Below are 18189 nucleotides of genomic sequence, written 5' to 3'. Positions count from 1 at the left end.
CAAAAATCATTTCAAAAAAGTACTAAAAGATAACCTCACTAATTCTAAAATCTGTTCCTGCCATAATCCTACTTGAACCCCCCACTCCTCTTCCTTCATCCTTCCCTCCTTTTCCTGTCTGCTACCTTGTTAACACCTCTACTAAATCTCTGCCTAATTTCTAAGCTTGCTTACTTGTTTTCCCATGCTTATTATTCTTAACTATACACTTATCTGCCTACCTAATTATTCATAATAATTTGACCGTTTTCCTTTTTTTCCCTTCTATACACTCCCTTATCTCAAATCTTTTTTCCATGCTATGTTACAACATATGCCGTAGGTTATATTTCAGTTTTGTATTTCATTGTAATTGCCATGCTATGTAATAACTTATGTCTCATATTTGTTGACATCCTGTCACTAGCCTCTTAACTGTTTATTTTTGCTTTTATTGTACTGGAGCTTTTCTCTTTGGGTTTCTACTGAAAATGGGCTTTTGGCTCAGCTGGACCAACCTGGTTAACAAATGTCAAATAAATACATAATAAATAATGATATTAGCAATCTCATTTCCCATTTTCCATCTTAGACTTCAGCAAACCCTAATATTACTTGTCTTATAAAAGAGCAATCACTTACTTTTTTAGCATTATCTTGTACTGAATACAACTCAGTACTCACTTTATTGCAATTTGTTTAGAAAATCTCAGGGACTGCTCTGTAGTGTGTCTTGGTCATCGTATTCCACTTATTACCCTACACCCATTCTCACCCGTTACCAGTACCCAGGAAAATCCCTCACCTATTCAACTAAGTACCCTCATTGACTACCTCTCCAGTCCCATTACATAGGGCAATATCTCACATATCATATAGGGTATCATAGCATCTCTTCTACTGTTCAACAGACCAATGTGTTGCATGTAATAATGCAACCACTAGTTTGTCTCTACATCACAGGCATTTTATTGGTCCTTTACAATGACATCATAAATTCCAAACATTAATCTCCTTTCTTACAGAATATCAATATAAATATTTACCTTTAAGTAAAAAAATAAAAATCCTATCATAAAAACGTATCTCATACTCTAAATTAGCTAGAAATTTCCCTCTAAATTATTTTGGCTAACATCTTGAAAATATACAACCTTCCTGAAACAGTCCAAATCACTTTGCCATCTGTTTCTAATCTTTCAATACACCACCTATTCAGTAATATAGAACATATAACAGTCCTATAACATTAAAACAATATACTCCATCCAAAATGTCTTATAAAATAATCTGTTTTCTTATTACTGTAAGCATCTCCAACAAATTTAGACACATTTTAAATATGTATAGGACAGACTTATTTTGAATTATACAAGGCTCTGCAAAAGTAGTTAGGAAGACCTTCTACATTGCCCACCTGATCATGAAGGGATTCACATCTAGATCAAGGGAGGTCATAGTCTCCCTATACTCATCACTCATCAGACCAATGATTGAGTACAATGCCCCATTCAGAATGTATCTGACCCGACACTTGCAGCAGCTGGAGAGGCCACAAAAGTTCCTCACCAAAAGGATAAAGGGTCTCAAAAATCTGTCTTATGCTGCCCGACTGAAAGAACTCCAGCTCTATTCAGTCACTTACCGCTTGCTCAGAGGTGACCTGTGCCTGACATACAAGGCCATGTCAAACCCAGATTTGATGAACATGCTTCACCTCAAAAAATCTAGATCCCTCAGAGCCACAAGGCGGAGACTTAAACCTCAACATGGTTATTAATAGGACGTGCTGGAGGGATAGATTCATCACCCAAAGACTCCCTATGCTGTGGAACAAAATCCCGGTATATGTGAGGCAGAGCACCTCGCTGGCCTTGTTCAAGAGGAATCTTGACCAATGGATGGGAGATTGCAGATTTACCCCAGGGATTACCTCAGTGTCACTGCTCGACAGAGGCACAGCAAAATAATGGGCATAGTTTCTCCAAACTAAAGGGGTGGCGTAATTAGCCACCTGGAAAACTATGGGCTAGGCTTGTAAATGCCCTCGGGCAGATAGTCTAGTATGAACCTATGAACAATATAAAAACCTACACAGGAAAATCATTTTACATGAAAAATACATTGGCAACTAGTTCTAGCAAAATTGTAATAAATATAAAATTTACAGAGAATTGACTATAAGGAATTTACATGAAAAATATAAGCAGAAGCAAAGTTTAGTAATCAGAACATGCAGAGAGTAGAGTAGAGAGTGAACTCATCTGGAGATTATGATTAAATGCAATATTAGGGATACTGATAAGTTAAATAAAGACTGAAAAGTGGCACAATATGCAGGTGTAATGAAGATATCTGCAGAGATTTAATTGTTGACAATAATTTGGAGTTGTGAGTGTATACAGGAAGGGGATACAGGTAGGTTATAGCAGGAGGAGGCTTAGTAAAAGTACAGATCCAGTTAGCAGGGAGATATCCATGCGAGGATGTTTTGAATGAAGCATGACTCAGAGTGGTTTGAATCGCTAAAGAAAGGGGCTATTAATTAAAAAGGACCTAATAAATAAAATATTAACCAGAGACAGCCAATCAGAAAATCATATAACTAACAAATGAACCGGATGTATACTCTCTCTCTATATGAAAACTGAAATAGCAAAACTTAATTAAAATATCAAACTGTATAACAGTTCAGCTTAAAAAGTTAAGGATATGATCTGTTAATGAGTTGTTGTCATATTCAGTTCAGTGTTTCAAATTATCATTAGCAGTTTATGTGAGTATAACCAAGACCATCTTCTTGGATTACCCCTGAAAAGTGAAACTTATATTCATTGGCCTAAATAGAGTAAAAAATGAAATAAAACAAAATCAGAAAAATAAAAAAGCTAATATATCATAGTGAAATTGTCATTATACTGTGAAAATTAATTTAAAATAATTAAGTGCCAGCAGTAAAAGGATATCATACTCTGTAACATAAAGCTGCCCAAGAGATATACCTCAGAATAAAATCCACAGAAGCTACCTAAAGTGCTATTCAATGGACAAAGGTATTTGACATTTGAAATCAATGAAAAACAGTAGGTTTGCTTTTGTTTGTGTATGATAAGAAATATGTACAGTACCGCTGAATTATGGACTTACACTGGGTATTGTGGCACTGCTACCATCTTTTAACTCATCTGCTAAACATAACTATATAATATACTACATTTATCACATATCACATCACACATTCGGTAAGTGCACACACACACACACACACACATACACACACACACGCACACATACACACACACACACACACACACACACACACACACACACACACACACACACACACACACACACACACACACACACACACACACACACACACACACTTATATCAGATAGTGAATGGTACTGCTGTATTGCTTGTGACCTCCTTACAAAGATCTTTCTCTTCTCCTTCTAGGTATTGAGTCCTTAATATATGTGAATGTAACTGTTCATACTTTGTTTTAATTTTTTTATTATGTAATAGTAATAACATATATTGATAGGTAGATGTAGATATATAAAACTGCTTTTTTTTTGATTATTTTATGGTCACTATTAGTGAAGGGTAGATCATGCCTACTCAACCTGGTCGATTTCTTTGAGTCAGTCACCAGAACTGTGGATGAAGGCAAGGTGGTTCATACAGCCTACCTTGATCTGGCCAGGGCCTTTAATATCATTCCCCACTCAGGAATCAGAGAAAAGCTCACTAAACTAGGCATCAACCCCTATATAACTAGGTGGGTTGCAAACTGGCTCACAGGTAAAACCCACAGTGTGAAAGTAGCTGACTCCAACTCAGACTGCCAACCAGTCACGAGTGGAGTCCTACAGGGTTCGGTCCTGGGGCCTCTCCTGTTTGGTATCTACTTCTCTGAAGTCCAGGCCAAGATGAAGGGACTTGGGCTGAAAAAGATCACAGACGATTGCAAGTTGGGAGCTATTATTAACTCCACAAGTGATACTGACATCCTACAGAAAGGCCTCACTGAGACCAATGACTGGTGTCAGAACCATGGCCCTAAGCTCAATGCCAAAAAATGTGTCATCATCCCCTTTGAGAAAAACTCAGTTCTCTTGAATTACAACATCAGTGGTAGTCCACTGAACACAGACGGTGTTATAAGAGATATGGGATCACAGGTTGACCAGCAACCTCTCTTTTGACCACCACATTGCCACTGTGGACAGAAAGTCCTTCTATGTGACACATCTCATTACTAAGGGTTTTGTATCCAGGAAGAAAGAAGTTATTGTCTCCCTCTACTCTTCCCTCATTAGGCTAGTCATCGAGTACAATACCCCATTTGGCAGGTACCTCACTAGACATCTGCAACAACTGGAGAGGCCACAAAAGTACATCAGAAAGAGAATCCTAAGCCTTAAACACTTGTCCTATATGGACAGACTAAAAAAACTCCAACTACTCTGTGTCTCATATCGCCTACTTAAAGGCGATCTCTGCTTGACTTACAAAGCCATGTGTGACCCAGCTCTGTTAGAAATGCTACATCTAAAGAAATCCCAGTCCCACTGCACCACATGGTTCAGACACCTCATCCTCATTACCACAATCAACAGAATGTACTGGAGGGACATAACCCAGAGACTGCCCATGCTATGGAATAGACTTCCCATACATGTCAAGCAGAGCACCTCACTGGCCCTCTTCAAGAGAAATCTTGATGAGTGAATGGGAAATAGAAAAGTCACCCCAGGGATCACTCTAGTGGCTTTACTCAACAGAGGCACTGGGAACTAAGGTTGGGTGCCACGATACCAGGGTAATCGTATGGTCTAGGCTTGTAAAGGCTCCAGGGCCATTAGCCTAGTACATACCTATGAACCTATGAACAGGTTCATCATCCAGGCAGCCATTACGGTGCTTTGTGCCCCTGCCTGCATTTCAGCTATGTGGACTTGACCTAACACCAGGGTGAGGGGTGTGTTACCCAATCACTGCAGGAACAGCAGTGCTTCCCCCTTACCACTGTTCATTCCTGTGCACTTGCTATGAAGTCTACATCCAAGAAGTGGAGATGCAAGCCAATTCTGGAGCAGATGTGTATCAGTCAGGCAAAGTCTCTATAGTAGTCGAAACAAAAATGCTTCTGTTATTTTTATATTATTTTACTAAGTCATTGTCCGATCTCTTTTCATATCTAGTTATGTCTTTAATGTATTATTTTTCAGTTTTAATTCTGCTTACACAAGAAATTAATTTTATTTTCTTTTACAGTAGTAAGATATTGGCTTATGATATTGTACAGTTTTGGTATGCAGCAAGGCTTTTCTTTAAAAAAATGTTTTAAATGCTTTCAATAGTCACAATTACATGTAGAAAATTCCTTACCAAAAGACATGCTCACTGGGTGTAACAAGATAAAATGATCCAGTCCTTTATCTAAATTGCCCCAAAAATAGTTTGATATGACTATTCTCTTCCTTATATTGCCTACTTAGAGGTGATCTCTGCTTGACTTACAAAGCCGTGTCTGTCCCAGCTCTGTTAGAAATGCTACATCTAAAGAAATCCCAATCCCTCCACACCAAACGATCCAGAGACCTTAACCTCATTACTACAATCAACAGAACAAGTTGAAGGGACAGGTTCATAAGCCAGAGACTGTCCATGCTATGGAATAGACTTCCCATACATGTCAAACAGAACACCTGGCTGGTCCTCTTCAACAGAAATCTTGATGAGTGGATGGGAAATAGAAAAGTCACCCTGTGGATCACTCCAGTGGTTCTACTCGACAGAGGCACTGGGAAATAAGGTCTTTGGCACAATGCCAGGGTAATCCTATGGGCTAGGCTTGTAAACGCTCCAGGGCCATTAGCCTAGTGCACACCTATGAACTATTATGTTGTACATTTTGTTTGCATAGTGACTCACTAGATAAGATTTGTGCCTCACTGCTGCAGATTACAGAGTTCTGACAATGTCTGGATTGTATCTCCCTTTTCTCCACAATAGCCATGCCATATTTATTGACATTATACTTAGACTCTTCTGTGTGGAGTCTGCATGTCCTCCTCGTGGTCGCGTGGCCTCCGAAAGACATGCGTGAATGGGCATGCCTTCATTGAAGGTTGGGCATCGGGCTGGCAACTCGGCACCATAAAAATGCTGCCAATCATTAGCGGACCGGAGTTCCGCTGTGGTGACCCCTAACCGGGAAAAGCCGAAAAGACAAACATACTTAGACTCTTGATATGTGTTGCATTAATATTTGCTGTTGTAGCCTAGGTCATGGAAGATCATTTCACCTAAAAGATTACTAGCTACATAAATCAGAAATATAAAAAGCATGAATATTTTATTATCATGTTTCCCAGGACTTTCTTATTAAAAAAACATTTTAGGTTCACTGTGGTGCACTGATCAACACATAAATTAGTACTATGACAGGAAGGAAAGAAACTTAAAACTACTTACCAGTAAGGGGGTGTGAGAAACCTATAATTATAAAAGAAAAAAGAGAAGTTACAGCTTGTAAAAATAAAGCAGATTAAAATAATACATGTACATGCTATAAATTTATATATGTTTCACATTTGATAGGTAGGTGCTTGTTTGAGATGCCTTTCAATCAATATTCAGGATACAGCTTTGTCATCTGACAGCAAGAGGTTCTCTGGTTCGATCCTCTGCTGGGGTGCCTTCTGTGTGGAGTCTGCATGTCCTCCCTGTGGTCATGTGGGTTTCTTCTGGGTGCTCCGGTTTCCTCCCACATCCCAAAGACATGCTATAGGTTGATTGGACACTCTAAATTGGCCCTAGACGTGAGTGTGTGCATGTGTGTGCCTTCCATAGAAGGTTGGGAGCCGGGATGGCAACTCGACACTGTAAAACTTCACTACCAATCATGAGTGGACAGGTGATCCACTGTGGCGACTCCTAACCGGGAAAAGCCGAAAGAAAAAGAAGAAGAAGAAGAAGATGCAGGATATTATGGCAGTAGATAGCAATTGGTGCAAAATAACATTTTCACTACACAGTTTATACACTGTAGTGATAATTGGAGAACCAGGTATTATCACAAAAAACAAATGAGTTACAAGAGAAAAGGGGGAACCTTTGAGTGAGTATCCTCTCCTCTGCAGTCATTTCAAAAAAGGAATTTATAATATTAAGCTCTACAGTGTGAAAAAATATATCAAGTAATAGAAGTTATTTCAGGAGAATGTAGAAAAGGATCCTTAGCTAATGTCAGTGTTCAGAATTATTAATGAGGATGTATGGGTCACATAAGGGAATTAATCCAGAGAAAGACAGCTGGGAGGACCAAATCTGAGGGGAGAGCAATGAAAAAACAGAATATTAAGTCAGACATATTGATATAATGAAATAAATGTTAACAGTTTTCACTAGGAATAATAGCAGTTGTCAGGATCCTGCTTGGTTCATTACGTGCACCCTGAGAAAGGTGAGGGCAAAAAGGGGCACTTATTAGTAAAAACAAAAGAAATAAACAGAAGAAAAAGAAAAAAAATGTGAAAAAGAAGAAAACATTGAGAAATGACATGCTGCAAAGTGGGTAGTATTGCTGAGGTGTATGAAGAGAAAGACAGGCGTGAGACATATAATGCACCTTGCAATGTGATGAAGGTAAGAGAGGCAGTGAAGGTGCAGAGATAACACTTCCCTCTACTGATGAGGAACAAGGTGCATAGAGTAGATTCTAGCTAGTATGTGATACAACATCAGCTGAAAGACTCATCCTAGGAAAAGAGTGGGTAATAATTATTGCAGACATATAATATAAATTGATGGTATTTTTATAGAATAAGACTATGCTATCTTTTCATCACATTGTAACTTACTGAATTAATGTCATTTGGTATGACCAGATGATGGTATGGGCAATACTTTGATGGAATCTATAACTTGTTGCATGTTTTGGCAACCTCAGATGAGTTTATATTAATGAGAGTGGTGAAAAAGGCCTGATCTTGCATGAAGATGCCTGAGCAATGTCCACATATGGAAAGCTATCAGTGACTTACTTTCTTAGATAGGTAGGACCGACTAAGATTTGATAAAATGAGTTTTGGTTAGCCGATCCAGATTCTTGAAATAAGCATGTCTTTCATTTGCTATTGCAGAATATCTGTGTTTTTCTACTCATATTTTGTCTTGTCCTTTATGATATGTTTGATTTTCTTGTAATTCACTGAGAATTACAGTCGATAAAAAATTACATACATTAGTGTTTCATACTTCCTGTTATCCAGAAAATGCAAGCTGATACAAAACATGTTGATCTATTAACTTTTAAGTGACTTTCAATAATATTTAAAAACAGTACCTGATTTTTGATCTTTTGTCTGATCCATTATTTTTGGTTTTGTCCACAATTATTTTGCAAAGAATTTGAGAAGTACAAGAATATGAGCCAAAATGGTTAAATTCATCAAAATTGTTGCATGTCTAAAGATACTCAACTCCACATGGTAAGAAACACTTGCAAAGCTAGGAATTCCATGGTAAAGTACAATCACAACTCCCCAATAGCCATGCAGTGATGGTTATGCCAAAAACATATTACCAGATGCGGGTACAAGAATACAGCTCCAGTGCTTATATGTGATTACATTAAAACATAAAACTGACAATGAATATGTGAGGTGTGTAATTCCTGCATCCCGTAACATGTTTGTTTGTCTCTGTTCTTCTGCAACTAGATTCACTAAGTCAAACTGCTGCATGTTATACAAATGTGGTTATGTCTCCTGCATGACTGGGTTCTCGTCTTTCTGTAATGGTGGGATTCTGCTTTAACCATAATAACAAGTTGATCTTTTATAAGCTCATCCATCACATGGAAGTATGCTAAAGTCACTTAAGGTTTTACTGTTGAAAAGAGAGCTGAATATGAAAATATCAGGAATGCAATTTTTTTTAAGTTGACCAAAAAATATACAAGTAGAAATGCCAGCTGTAATGTTAAAAGCCTATGAGCAGTTCAGACAGAAAAATATTTTCTTATGGGCAGTTAGGGACCCTCGATAAGTAGACAAATTCCATCATATTTAATCTACTGATTAGCTGTATTCAAAAAACAGAAAAATGACAAGGATCATGCATTGGTCAGTACTACTTCAGTAAGTAGTGCATGCTGTGTCAGATTTATGTCTGCAATCTGTGCCAATCAGACTCCAGAAGGCTATAACATATTAAGCACTTGCAATAGGAGTGTCTAACAGACATTGTATGATAACATAATATTTCCATGCAAAGCTGTTTCAAGATGCATAACTTAAGGAGGTACTTCAGACCAGAAGGAACAATACAACTGCTGTGTCTATATATTATCTAGTTTGAAGACTGCTTCAGGTGAAAGTTATTACAATGCACTCTGTTTCTCAGAAAATAAAAAGGGAAACTTAGTAAAATACAGTGAAAGCTCAAGATGAAAGCCTTGTACTCCTAGTGTTTGAGACAAGTTTTGTTTGCGAGTTATTGGTAGCCCAATATGATGTGTAACATTGTTGCTAGATCATACAGGAGACATTCTGGATGCATACTGCATTAAAACAGCATAATTAATTAACAAAGAGGTTGAATTATTCAGCCTGGCATTGTATGATCCTGTGAAATTGAAGACATTGTGTGAAGTACCATGACGGAACACATGTAGAATTTTGTTTTACATGTAATCAGATTCCTAGATAAACATGGATATGTGCTAATTTACTGAAATCCTGATATATAGGTTTAGCCACATGTGTGCATAACTGTAGAATTCTAGCTACAGTTTGTGATTTTTATCTGCTTACCATTAGGTAAGATAGGTTCATTCATTTGTAGATAAATGCTAGGCTAGGTGCCATTGTGAGTTATTTTAAGCCTAGCCAATTTCCCTTTCAAATGTGAGAATCAAATCCTGCACCTTGTGATTGCGATGCAAACAGTTTACTATGATAATGCCAAAGGCAAAATAATTGTTAATGAAAAGATCAAAATAAAATTTTGAAAACAAAAACATTTACCCTAAATGTCGAATGCCAGAAACACGATGATTGACATTCGATATACCAGACTTCCAGTTTCAAAAGTCCATGTTTCCTTTCACATTTTTGCAGGAGGGCTTGGGCAGTGCCCCCACACTCCCCTGCAAATTATATATATATATATATATGTATACCAACTTCAAGATCGCACTACATTGAAGAAAATGGTAAATTCCTTGATCTTCACTGTACCGCAATCTACATTCACAATGCTGAACTTATAATAATGAATGGTGCTTTACTTTCATTATTATGAGTTCGTAGTATTCCAGTTCGGCATTGTGCAACTTTGAAACTGCACTTTCCATTAACTGACATTCGATCAACTGTATTTTCAGCTTATGATAGTAAACTGATGCAAACACTTTAACCATTACTCAAGCCTCTAACCCCCTATACTGACCTCTAATCCCTGAGGAATGATACAGTATTGAAAAAGGTCATTCTCTTGGTAGCAATTTTTAGATGACAATTTGTGTCATTTTTAGCAGTAGAAATTATTAACTTAATGATGTTACTGTAGTGCTAATATATTCTAACATTAGTTTTTTATTGCATTTAAAAGATGTCATGCTTTTTAACATTCTCCTGTTTTTGGTAGTAACTGTAACTGGAGATGCCATCAGAGTAATGGCAATCACTGATATATAATATCACCCTGCCAGGACAGATAGGATCTGTGATCCATTCATTCTCTGCAGTGGCTACTCAGCTGGGGAAATAATTCCACTATTAGGAAGGTAAGTGTTTGTGAATGAGCATTAGGAGGGTACGTGCTTGTAGATGAGCATTAGGAGGGTAAGTGTTTGTGGATGAGCATTAGGAGGGTAAGTGTTTGTGGATGAGCATTAGGAGGGCAAGTGTTTGTGGATGAGCATTAGGAAGGTAAGTGTTTGTGGATGAGCATTAGGAGGGTAAGTGTTTGTGGATGAGCATTATGAAGGTAAGTGTTTGTGGATGAGCATTAGGAGGGTAAGTGTTTGTGGATGAGCATTAGGAGGGTAGGTGTTTGTGGATGAGCATTAGTAGGGTAAGTGTTTGTGGATGAGCATTAGGAAGGTAAGTTATATGGATGATCATTAGGAGGGTAAGTGTTTGTGGATGAGCATTAGGAGGGTAAGTGTTTGTGGATGAGCATTAGGAGGGTAAGTGTTTGTGGATGAGCATTAGGAAGGTAAGTGTTTGTGGATGAGCATTAGGAGGGTAAGTGTGGATGAGCATTAGGAGGGTAAGTTTTTGTGGATGAGCATTAGGAAGGTAAGTGTTTGTGGATGAGCATTAGGAAGGTAAGTGTTTGTGGATGAGCATTAGGAGGGTAAGTGTTTGTGGATGAGCATTAGGAAGGTAAGTGTTTGTGGATGAGCATTAGGAAGGTAAGTGTTTGTGGATGAGCATTAGGAGAGTAAGTGTTTGTGGATGAGCATTAGGAGGGTAAGTGTTTGTGGATGAGCATTAGGAGGGTAAGTGTTTGTGGATGAACAGGTTTTACTTTATCTAAGGAAAAGGTTAGTTGGCTTTTAATAGCATTCTTTTTACTGCACTGGCATTAATTTCCAAATCATGGCAGAAAATTTCAGAATGTATCTGTCTGGATATGCATAATTATATATACAGTTTGAAGGGTAAAGTGTCAGGATTATTGTAAAATTGTACATGATTGTAGAACACATTCCTTTTTGGTAGGGATAATGCATGCATAGAAAACTGCAGGATTAGACTTGCAATTTAAATGTTCATAGTTAAGCGTCTACATTTTATTTATTATCTATTTTTTATCTATCTATCTATCTATCTATCTATCTATCTATCTATCTATCTATCTATCTATCTATCATATATCTATCTATCTATCTATCTATCTATCTATCTATCATATATCTATCTATCTATCTATCTATCTATCTATCTCTCTATCTATCTATCTATCTATCTATCTGTCTATCCATCTATCTATCTATCTATCTATCTATCTATCTATCTATCATATATCTATCTATCTATCTATCTATCTATCTATCTATCATATATCTATCTATCTATCATATATCTATCTATCTATCTATCTATCTATCTATCTATCTATCATATATCTATCTATCTATCTATCTATCTATCTATCTATCATATATCTATCTATCTATCTATCTATCTATCTATCTATCTATCATATATCTATCTATCTATCTATCTATCTCTCTATCTATCTATCTATCTATCTATCTATCTATCTATCTGTCTATCCATCTATCTATCTATCTATCTATCTATCTATCTATCTATCTAGCTCTTTTTTGACCAAGCTGGCCCACAAAGCTAGTGACCCCTTTTTAGAGGAGACTAGAGATGTAATTGATACTACTAGGGGGAATGTGGCCAGGGCATTGGAGAACATCTTCTGCTATTTCATTCTTTTGCACTAAGATGGTGTTAGTGGGCTGCTGCAGTAGTAAAGAAGGAGTCTATAAGAAGCAGCAGCAGTATGGAAGGGAGGGCAGAAAAGCTATGGAGAGTTTGGAGGTGGAAAAGGAGGATTTAGAGAAACATCTGTTTGATCAGAGAATCATAATGCAGATAAAGATTCCCCTGTAGTGGATGATACAAACGGTCAGTGTTAGCTGTCTCAATGGAAAATAAAGTAAGCAAATCTGTTGGAATGGTGCAGCTATCATAAATGGAATCAGCAGGGTTTGTGGATGATGTTCTGTTGAAAATTATCGAGCAAGATGATCCAGGTGGTAGTTCTGCTGTTTCATGGCGTTGAGATCCAGATAACTTTTTCAGAAAGGCTGGGGATGGTAATGTGGCGAATGAACCAGATGATGTGGTATCAGAGAATGTAGCAGTTAAAACTTATGGAGCAGTGTTAGAAGGTGAAATAGGAGCCCAGCAACAAACTCAGAGGGAGCCCAGTTTTATGGCAGCAGTGAATGTCAGAGCACTGACAGCAAGTAAAAAAAGGAGAGCAGCAATAAACTGTGAGCAAAACTGTCTTTAAAATAAGAGCAGGCTAACTTTGAGAACAAGGATAAAAATGAGACTGCAATAGACAGATGGTCTAGTATGGGACCATTTGGTAACTATTATGGGATTTAAATATCAAGACGTTTGGTCATTTATGGATATAGGGACTGATATTTTTTGTAATTTAACATTTGAATCTGAGGAACTGATAATAAAATTTCTGGAGTTGTGTGAAAACAGAAAGAAATGTATCCATGTGATTATTATTATTATTGTTATTATTATTATTATTATTGTTATTATTATTATTGTTGTTATTATTAGTAGTAGTAGTGGTATTGTTATTATTATTATTGTTATTATTACTATAATTGTTATTATTATTATTGTTATTATTAGTAGCAGTAGTGGTATTGTTATTATTATTGTTATTATTATTATTATTGTTATTATTATTAGTAGTAGTGGTATTATTATTATTATTGTTATTATTATTATTATTATTATTAATTTTATTATTATTATTATTATTATTGTTATTAGTAGTAGTAGTAGTGGTATTGTTATTATTATTATTATTGTTATTATTAGTAGTAGTAGTGGTATTGTTATTATTATTGTTATTATTATTATTATTATTATTATTAGTAGTAGTAGTGGTATTGTTATTATTATTATTGTTATTATTATTATTATTGTTATTATTAGTAGTAGTAGTGGTATTGTTATTATTATTGTTATTATTATTATTATTTTATTATTAGTTTAGTAACATAAACATTTTAAAATGTTACTTTGCAGTTTATAACTGATGAACTGCAAGAAGGTGTTAAAATGCATGCAGGGTTTGTGTGAAACTCTTGATAATGTTGCGAAGGTTACAGATGAGAAAAACTTGTGGGATGGGGTGGAGGTTGGAAGTTGCATTTAAATGTGAAAAAACATGGTAAAACACTTGCCAAGTGATATTTTGTGGCTGTTTATAGAGGAACATTAAGATATACTTGCCTGCCTAAATCAGATTTTTTATTTTACTTTATTTTATTTATTTATTTATGTAAGGGAGCATTATTGTGACAAGATACAATGTAACCATTGCAGAAAGGACATGCAGCAAGAAGGTGTGTGGCTAAATGCAGGTTGTGTAAAAACAAGGGATGCTTTTGGTTAGACTGCCAAAAGTAAACAAAAAGTAAATAATGAAAAAGAAGGGGGAAGGGAAATATACACAAAGAAGGAAAACAAGAGGCTGAGGGAGAGTGTGAACTGGGTGAAAAAGAAACTGTAGAAGAAGAAAAAAGATGTAATGGAAAAAGGAGGTGAGAGTTTGCATGTAAGAAGATAGATCGGGAGAGAGACTGACCCCAAGAATTTTTATGAAGTTCTAGCCAGCAAACAATCTGATTCTGAGGCTCAAGGATTATTTGTAAATAAATCAAATCAAGAATATAGGGAAAGAAGAAAAAAATAAGAAAACAAAATTTGAAAATATTTTCAACATACTTAAAAAGAAGGAAAAGGCAACAGTTTAAAGTACTTTCTGGAAAATGTGTGCATTATTATTAACACTGTAAGAAGGATAGGGGTACTGGAATGATATGCTAAATATAATGCGGATATTAATATGTTAGAGGATGTACGATTCCTGAGACGTGAAGACATGCAATCAGAAAAAAAATTTGGAGGCAAAATATAATATGGAACTTAGGGACTGAGGGTTGGTCCTGAGTGACTGCGTTTTGTAAAGAACCAGTCCAGGAAAACACTAGATGCAGCGTTGGTAAGGATGGCAGCTGTTGTGTATGTGAGGTATGCAGAACATGGTTATAAAATTAAAGAATTGTTTGCATACTATATCAAGGAAAAAAGAATCAATTTTATCAAATACTAGACTATATGGTGGTTAACATGGGAATTTTATTTGCAGGAGACTTTAATTGTGATTTAAGTGGAAGACCAAAGAACCAGACCATAATACAAAGATATCATCTGAAAATCTTAGGAATACAGATATAGAAGAACTTAATCTATTATCAAAAATGTCACACTTTTCCCATACCCACATAACAATATTGCTAAAAAGAGGAGCAGAAGAGGACCCCATTGCTACTAATGTAACTTGTTGAAAGAATTCACCATCAAAATGAACAAAAGTTTTCTTTAAAACAATGTCCATACATTCTTCCAACAATAAAATATCCTCATGGAATGAACAAGCTTTGTGATCTAGGATTTATGGACATGTGTATGTGATTAAAGGGATGACAAAACTAATGCTCTAAATAGCAAAACACCAGGACTTGGCAACAGCTGTAGGATCAAGTATAAAAAATCTTTATTGGACACAAGAGCTTTCCTAGGTGACCCCACTTCTTCAGATGTCTAATACATATTAAAATAGCCCTTAATTTATATATACACCCTCTTTAAACACATGACTAAAAACAACCAATGCTTTTTACTAATGTAAGTGATCAATTTTAAACTTAAAACAACATTCTATAAATTACATGCCGATAAATGCATTATGAAATAAAAAAATATATAAGCATCAAAAATCCTATTTAAAGTGCTTTCTAAATCTTAATTTAATACTTTAAGGCATTTAAAATCACAAAAAATGTTCCATTCATATACACTTTGACTATTTACTTAGAACATCTCACATCAAAATACACATACCAATATATTTCAAGAAATCAGTCATTTAACATATAAATAGTCCATCTGTACATATTTACGCTATAAATAAAAAGTACAAAGTGAATGCCTTAGCTAGACACACTATCAGCAATGATATGGAACATGTTTTCAAGTTTCTAGTCATAGGGGGAACTTATGAGAACATCAGAGGGGGAGACCTACAGAACATGACTGAAGAGCTTGAAGCCAAATGGATAGTTAGGGTAAGGGCCAATAGAGGCCATGGACTGAATGAATACATACTCATGTGCCCCAAGTTAAAATCTAGGCAGCTTTTTAGGTAGAAGTACAGATGAACTATTTATATGTTAAATGACTGATTTCTTGAAATATATTGGTATGTGTATTTTGATCCGAGATGTTCTAAGTAAATTGTGAAAGTATATATGAATGGAACATTTTTTGTGATTTTAAATGCCTTGAAGTATTAAATTAAGATTTAGAAAGCACATTAGTTTTACTTTTTGCAGTTTTTAAATGTCTTGAACTTATGCAGCTAGTTATGATGAAGTTCTTTCATGTTGCGGAAACAAAATCAGATAACTAACTTAAGAAAGGAAGCCTTGTGATCCTATTTGTTATATCATGACTTTTTTTCATTCATGTTGCAATTAAACCATTCTGAGTGGAGGTTTTGAATATCTCAGTGAAATAAATTAGGACCTCACAAGGATAATGTCAGTGTATTTCATAGGTATAAAACTGCATCTGTGCTACTGCGGTCATACAACGCAGTATAATAAAAGATTATAACCTGCTGCATAAATAATGTAGAACTAATTAGTTGCAGTTAAACAAATATCAATAATATTTAACAAAGTGCCAATATGGGAAAATAGAGGATGCAGGTATTCTGTTTACAGTGTGAGGATTACTCTTGGGTCAAGGACTATCAGCAATGATTGGACCCCCCTCCCCATCATCACTACTCGTCTCTGCATTTCCTCTCTTAGATAATTCCATTTTGATTTCATTAGTCTATGCTATAGAGAAATACGCTATCATTTTTTTTCTGTCTATGGATGTATGGTTTCATTTTTTTTTGCTCCCTTATTCATAGTGTTTTATACACTGTATAGAGGTTTTTATCATGAGCAGAGAGTGGTGCACCCCCTTTTATGGGACGATCTTCAGCAGCACTAAATACTAAGGTCTGAAAATGGCAGATTTTACAATATGTCTAAAAGATCTATATGGATCTAGGACGGAAATATTATGATGTTCTGTAGAAAGTGATGGTCAGAGACGGAATATATAATGCATAAAATGCAATGTAGTGTCAGTCAAAATAGAGAATAAGGAATAACAGTTAATTTAAAGAAGAGTCAACAGCACTGCAGTTAAAATAAAATGGTATAACTAGAGAAGTAAAAGCTTAGTGACATTGTTTTAGTTAGACAAGAGTACATGTCAGTGAGATGGTTTGTGCAGCAATCCAGATTGTAAATGTTTCTGCAAATCTGGCAAGAATAACATTCAAAATAAACTTTAAAAACTGAAAACAAAAGGGTCTGAGATTTAACAATAAAACAGTTGCATTCTTTCACAAATCTTACCTCCTGCATAAAACAGAAAAGACACAATAACTGCCAAAAGGAGCTTCATTGTCAGGAGCTGTTTGTTAGTGCACTGAGATAAGTCAACAGTCTGTAAGAGAACAAAACAGAATTAATAAAGGATACATCAGTGAAGACTTGAGGTTATAATGATGCAGCCTACCTGTATGACTCCTAGAGGTTAAGTACACTTACCTGTGTTAGTAAGTAGAACACCTTGAGCTTTTCAAAGTGTGAACCCTGCATTTATACTTGACTGCCTTGTGCAAAAATGTTTGACATTTGGCCATGTGACTAACTTGCAGTGGGTTATAATAATGTTTATTTAAGGTTGTGTTTCGTTAAGTAAATTGCTTGCAGCTCCAATACTGGGAGGATCTGGAAAATTATGAGCCAATTTTTTATAATTTTTTTCTTTACTTTGCATAAAAGAAATATATTCATACGGTTCATACCAGAAATATATAATGTAACATGAACTACTATGAAATATGCTATGTAATATAGATTAATATCTTATACCCCTTAGAAAGAAGAATATTTTGTTGAAAAGAGAAATTAGACAACAGCAAAGGACTTCACACTGCCATGTACATTACTAAAGTTGTGGACATCTGTAGTTTTTCATTTGAGATTTACTTTTAGAATGAAGTATGGTGTGGGTTTGAACACATAGGTTCATTGGTAAGTGTTTTGCTAGCTGCCCTTATGGGCCATTTTAAGCCTTGCCAATTTCTCTTTTTATGCTTGAGATATAAAATAAGATCTTGTTAGCAGGCTCTTTACTGAAGTTGTTTAATTAGTTCACTGAACTTTGGGGCTATATATATATATATATATATATATATATATATATATATATATATATATATATCATTCTATATAAGGAAAGCTGTATATCAGATCCTGAGAACTATAGATCATT

At 35.6% G+C, this 18189-nt stretch overlaps 1 protein-coding gene across 1 annotated transcript in view; it reads right to left on the bottom strand.

Moving 5' to 3' along the window:
- LOC122797851 overlaps window positions 1–17358 on the bottom strand; it is an 875220-nt gene extending 857862 nt beyond the window's left edge. Inside the window, exon 1 of the mRNA XM_044066372.1 lies at window positions 17265–17358. Within this exon, the coding sequence (XP_043922307.1) occupies window positions 17265–17313 (49 nt within the window). The 5' untranslated portion in view covers window positions 17314–17358. The remainder of the gene's footprint in view (window positions 1–17264) is intronic.
- Between the last annotated feature and the right edge of the window lie 831 nt (window positions 17359–18189).

Source organism: Protopterus annectens, chromosome 3.part1 (assembly GCF_019279795.1).
Source record: "Protopterus annectens isolate FY-2018-M chromosome 3.part1, PAN1.0, whole genome shotgun sequence".
Taxonomy (NCBI): Eukaryota; Metazoa; Chordata; order Ceratodontiformes; family Protopteridae; genus Protopterus; species Protopterus annectens.
The sequence above is the reverse complement of the archived record's forward strand: the minus strand, read 5'-3'. Positions and strand labels throughout refer to the sequence as shown.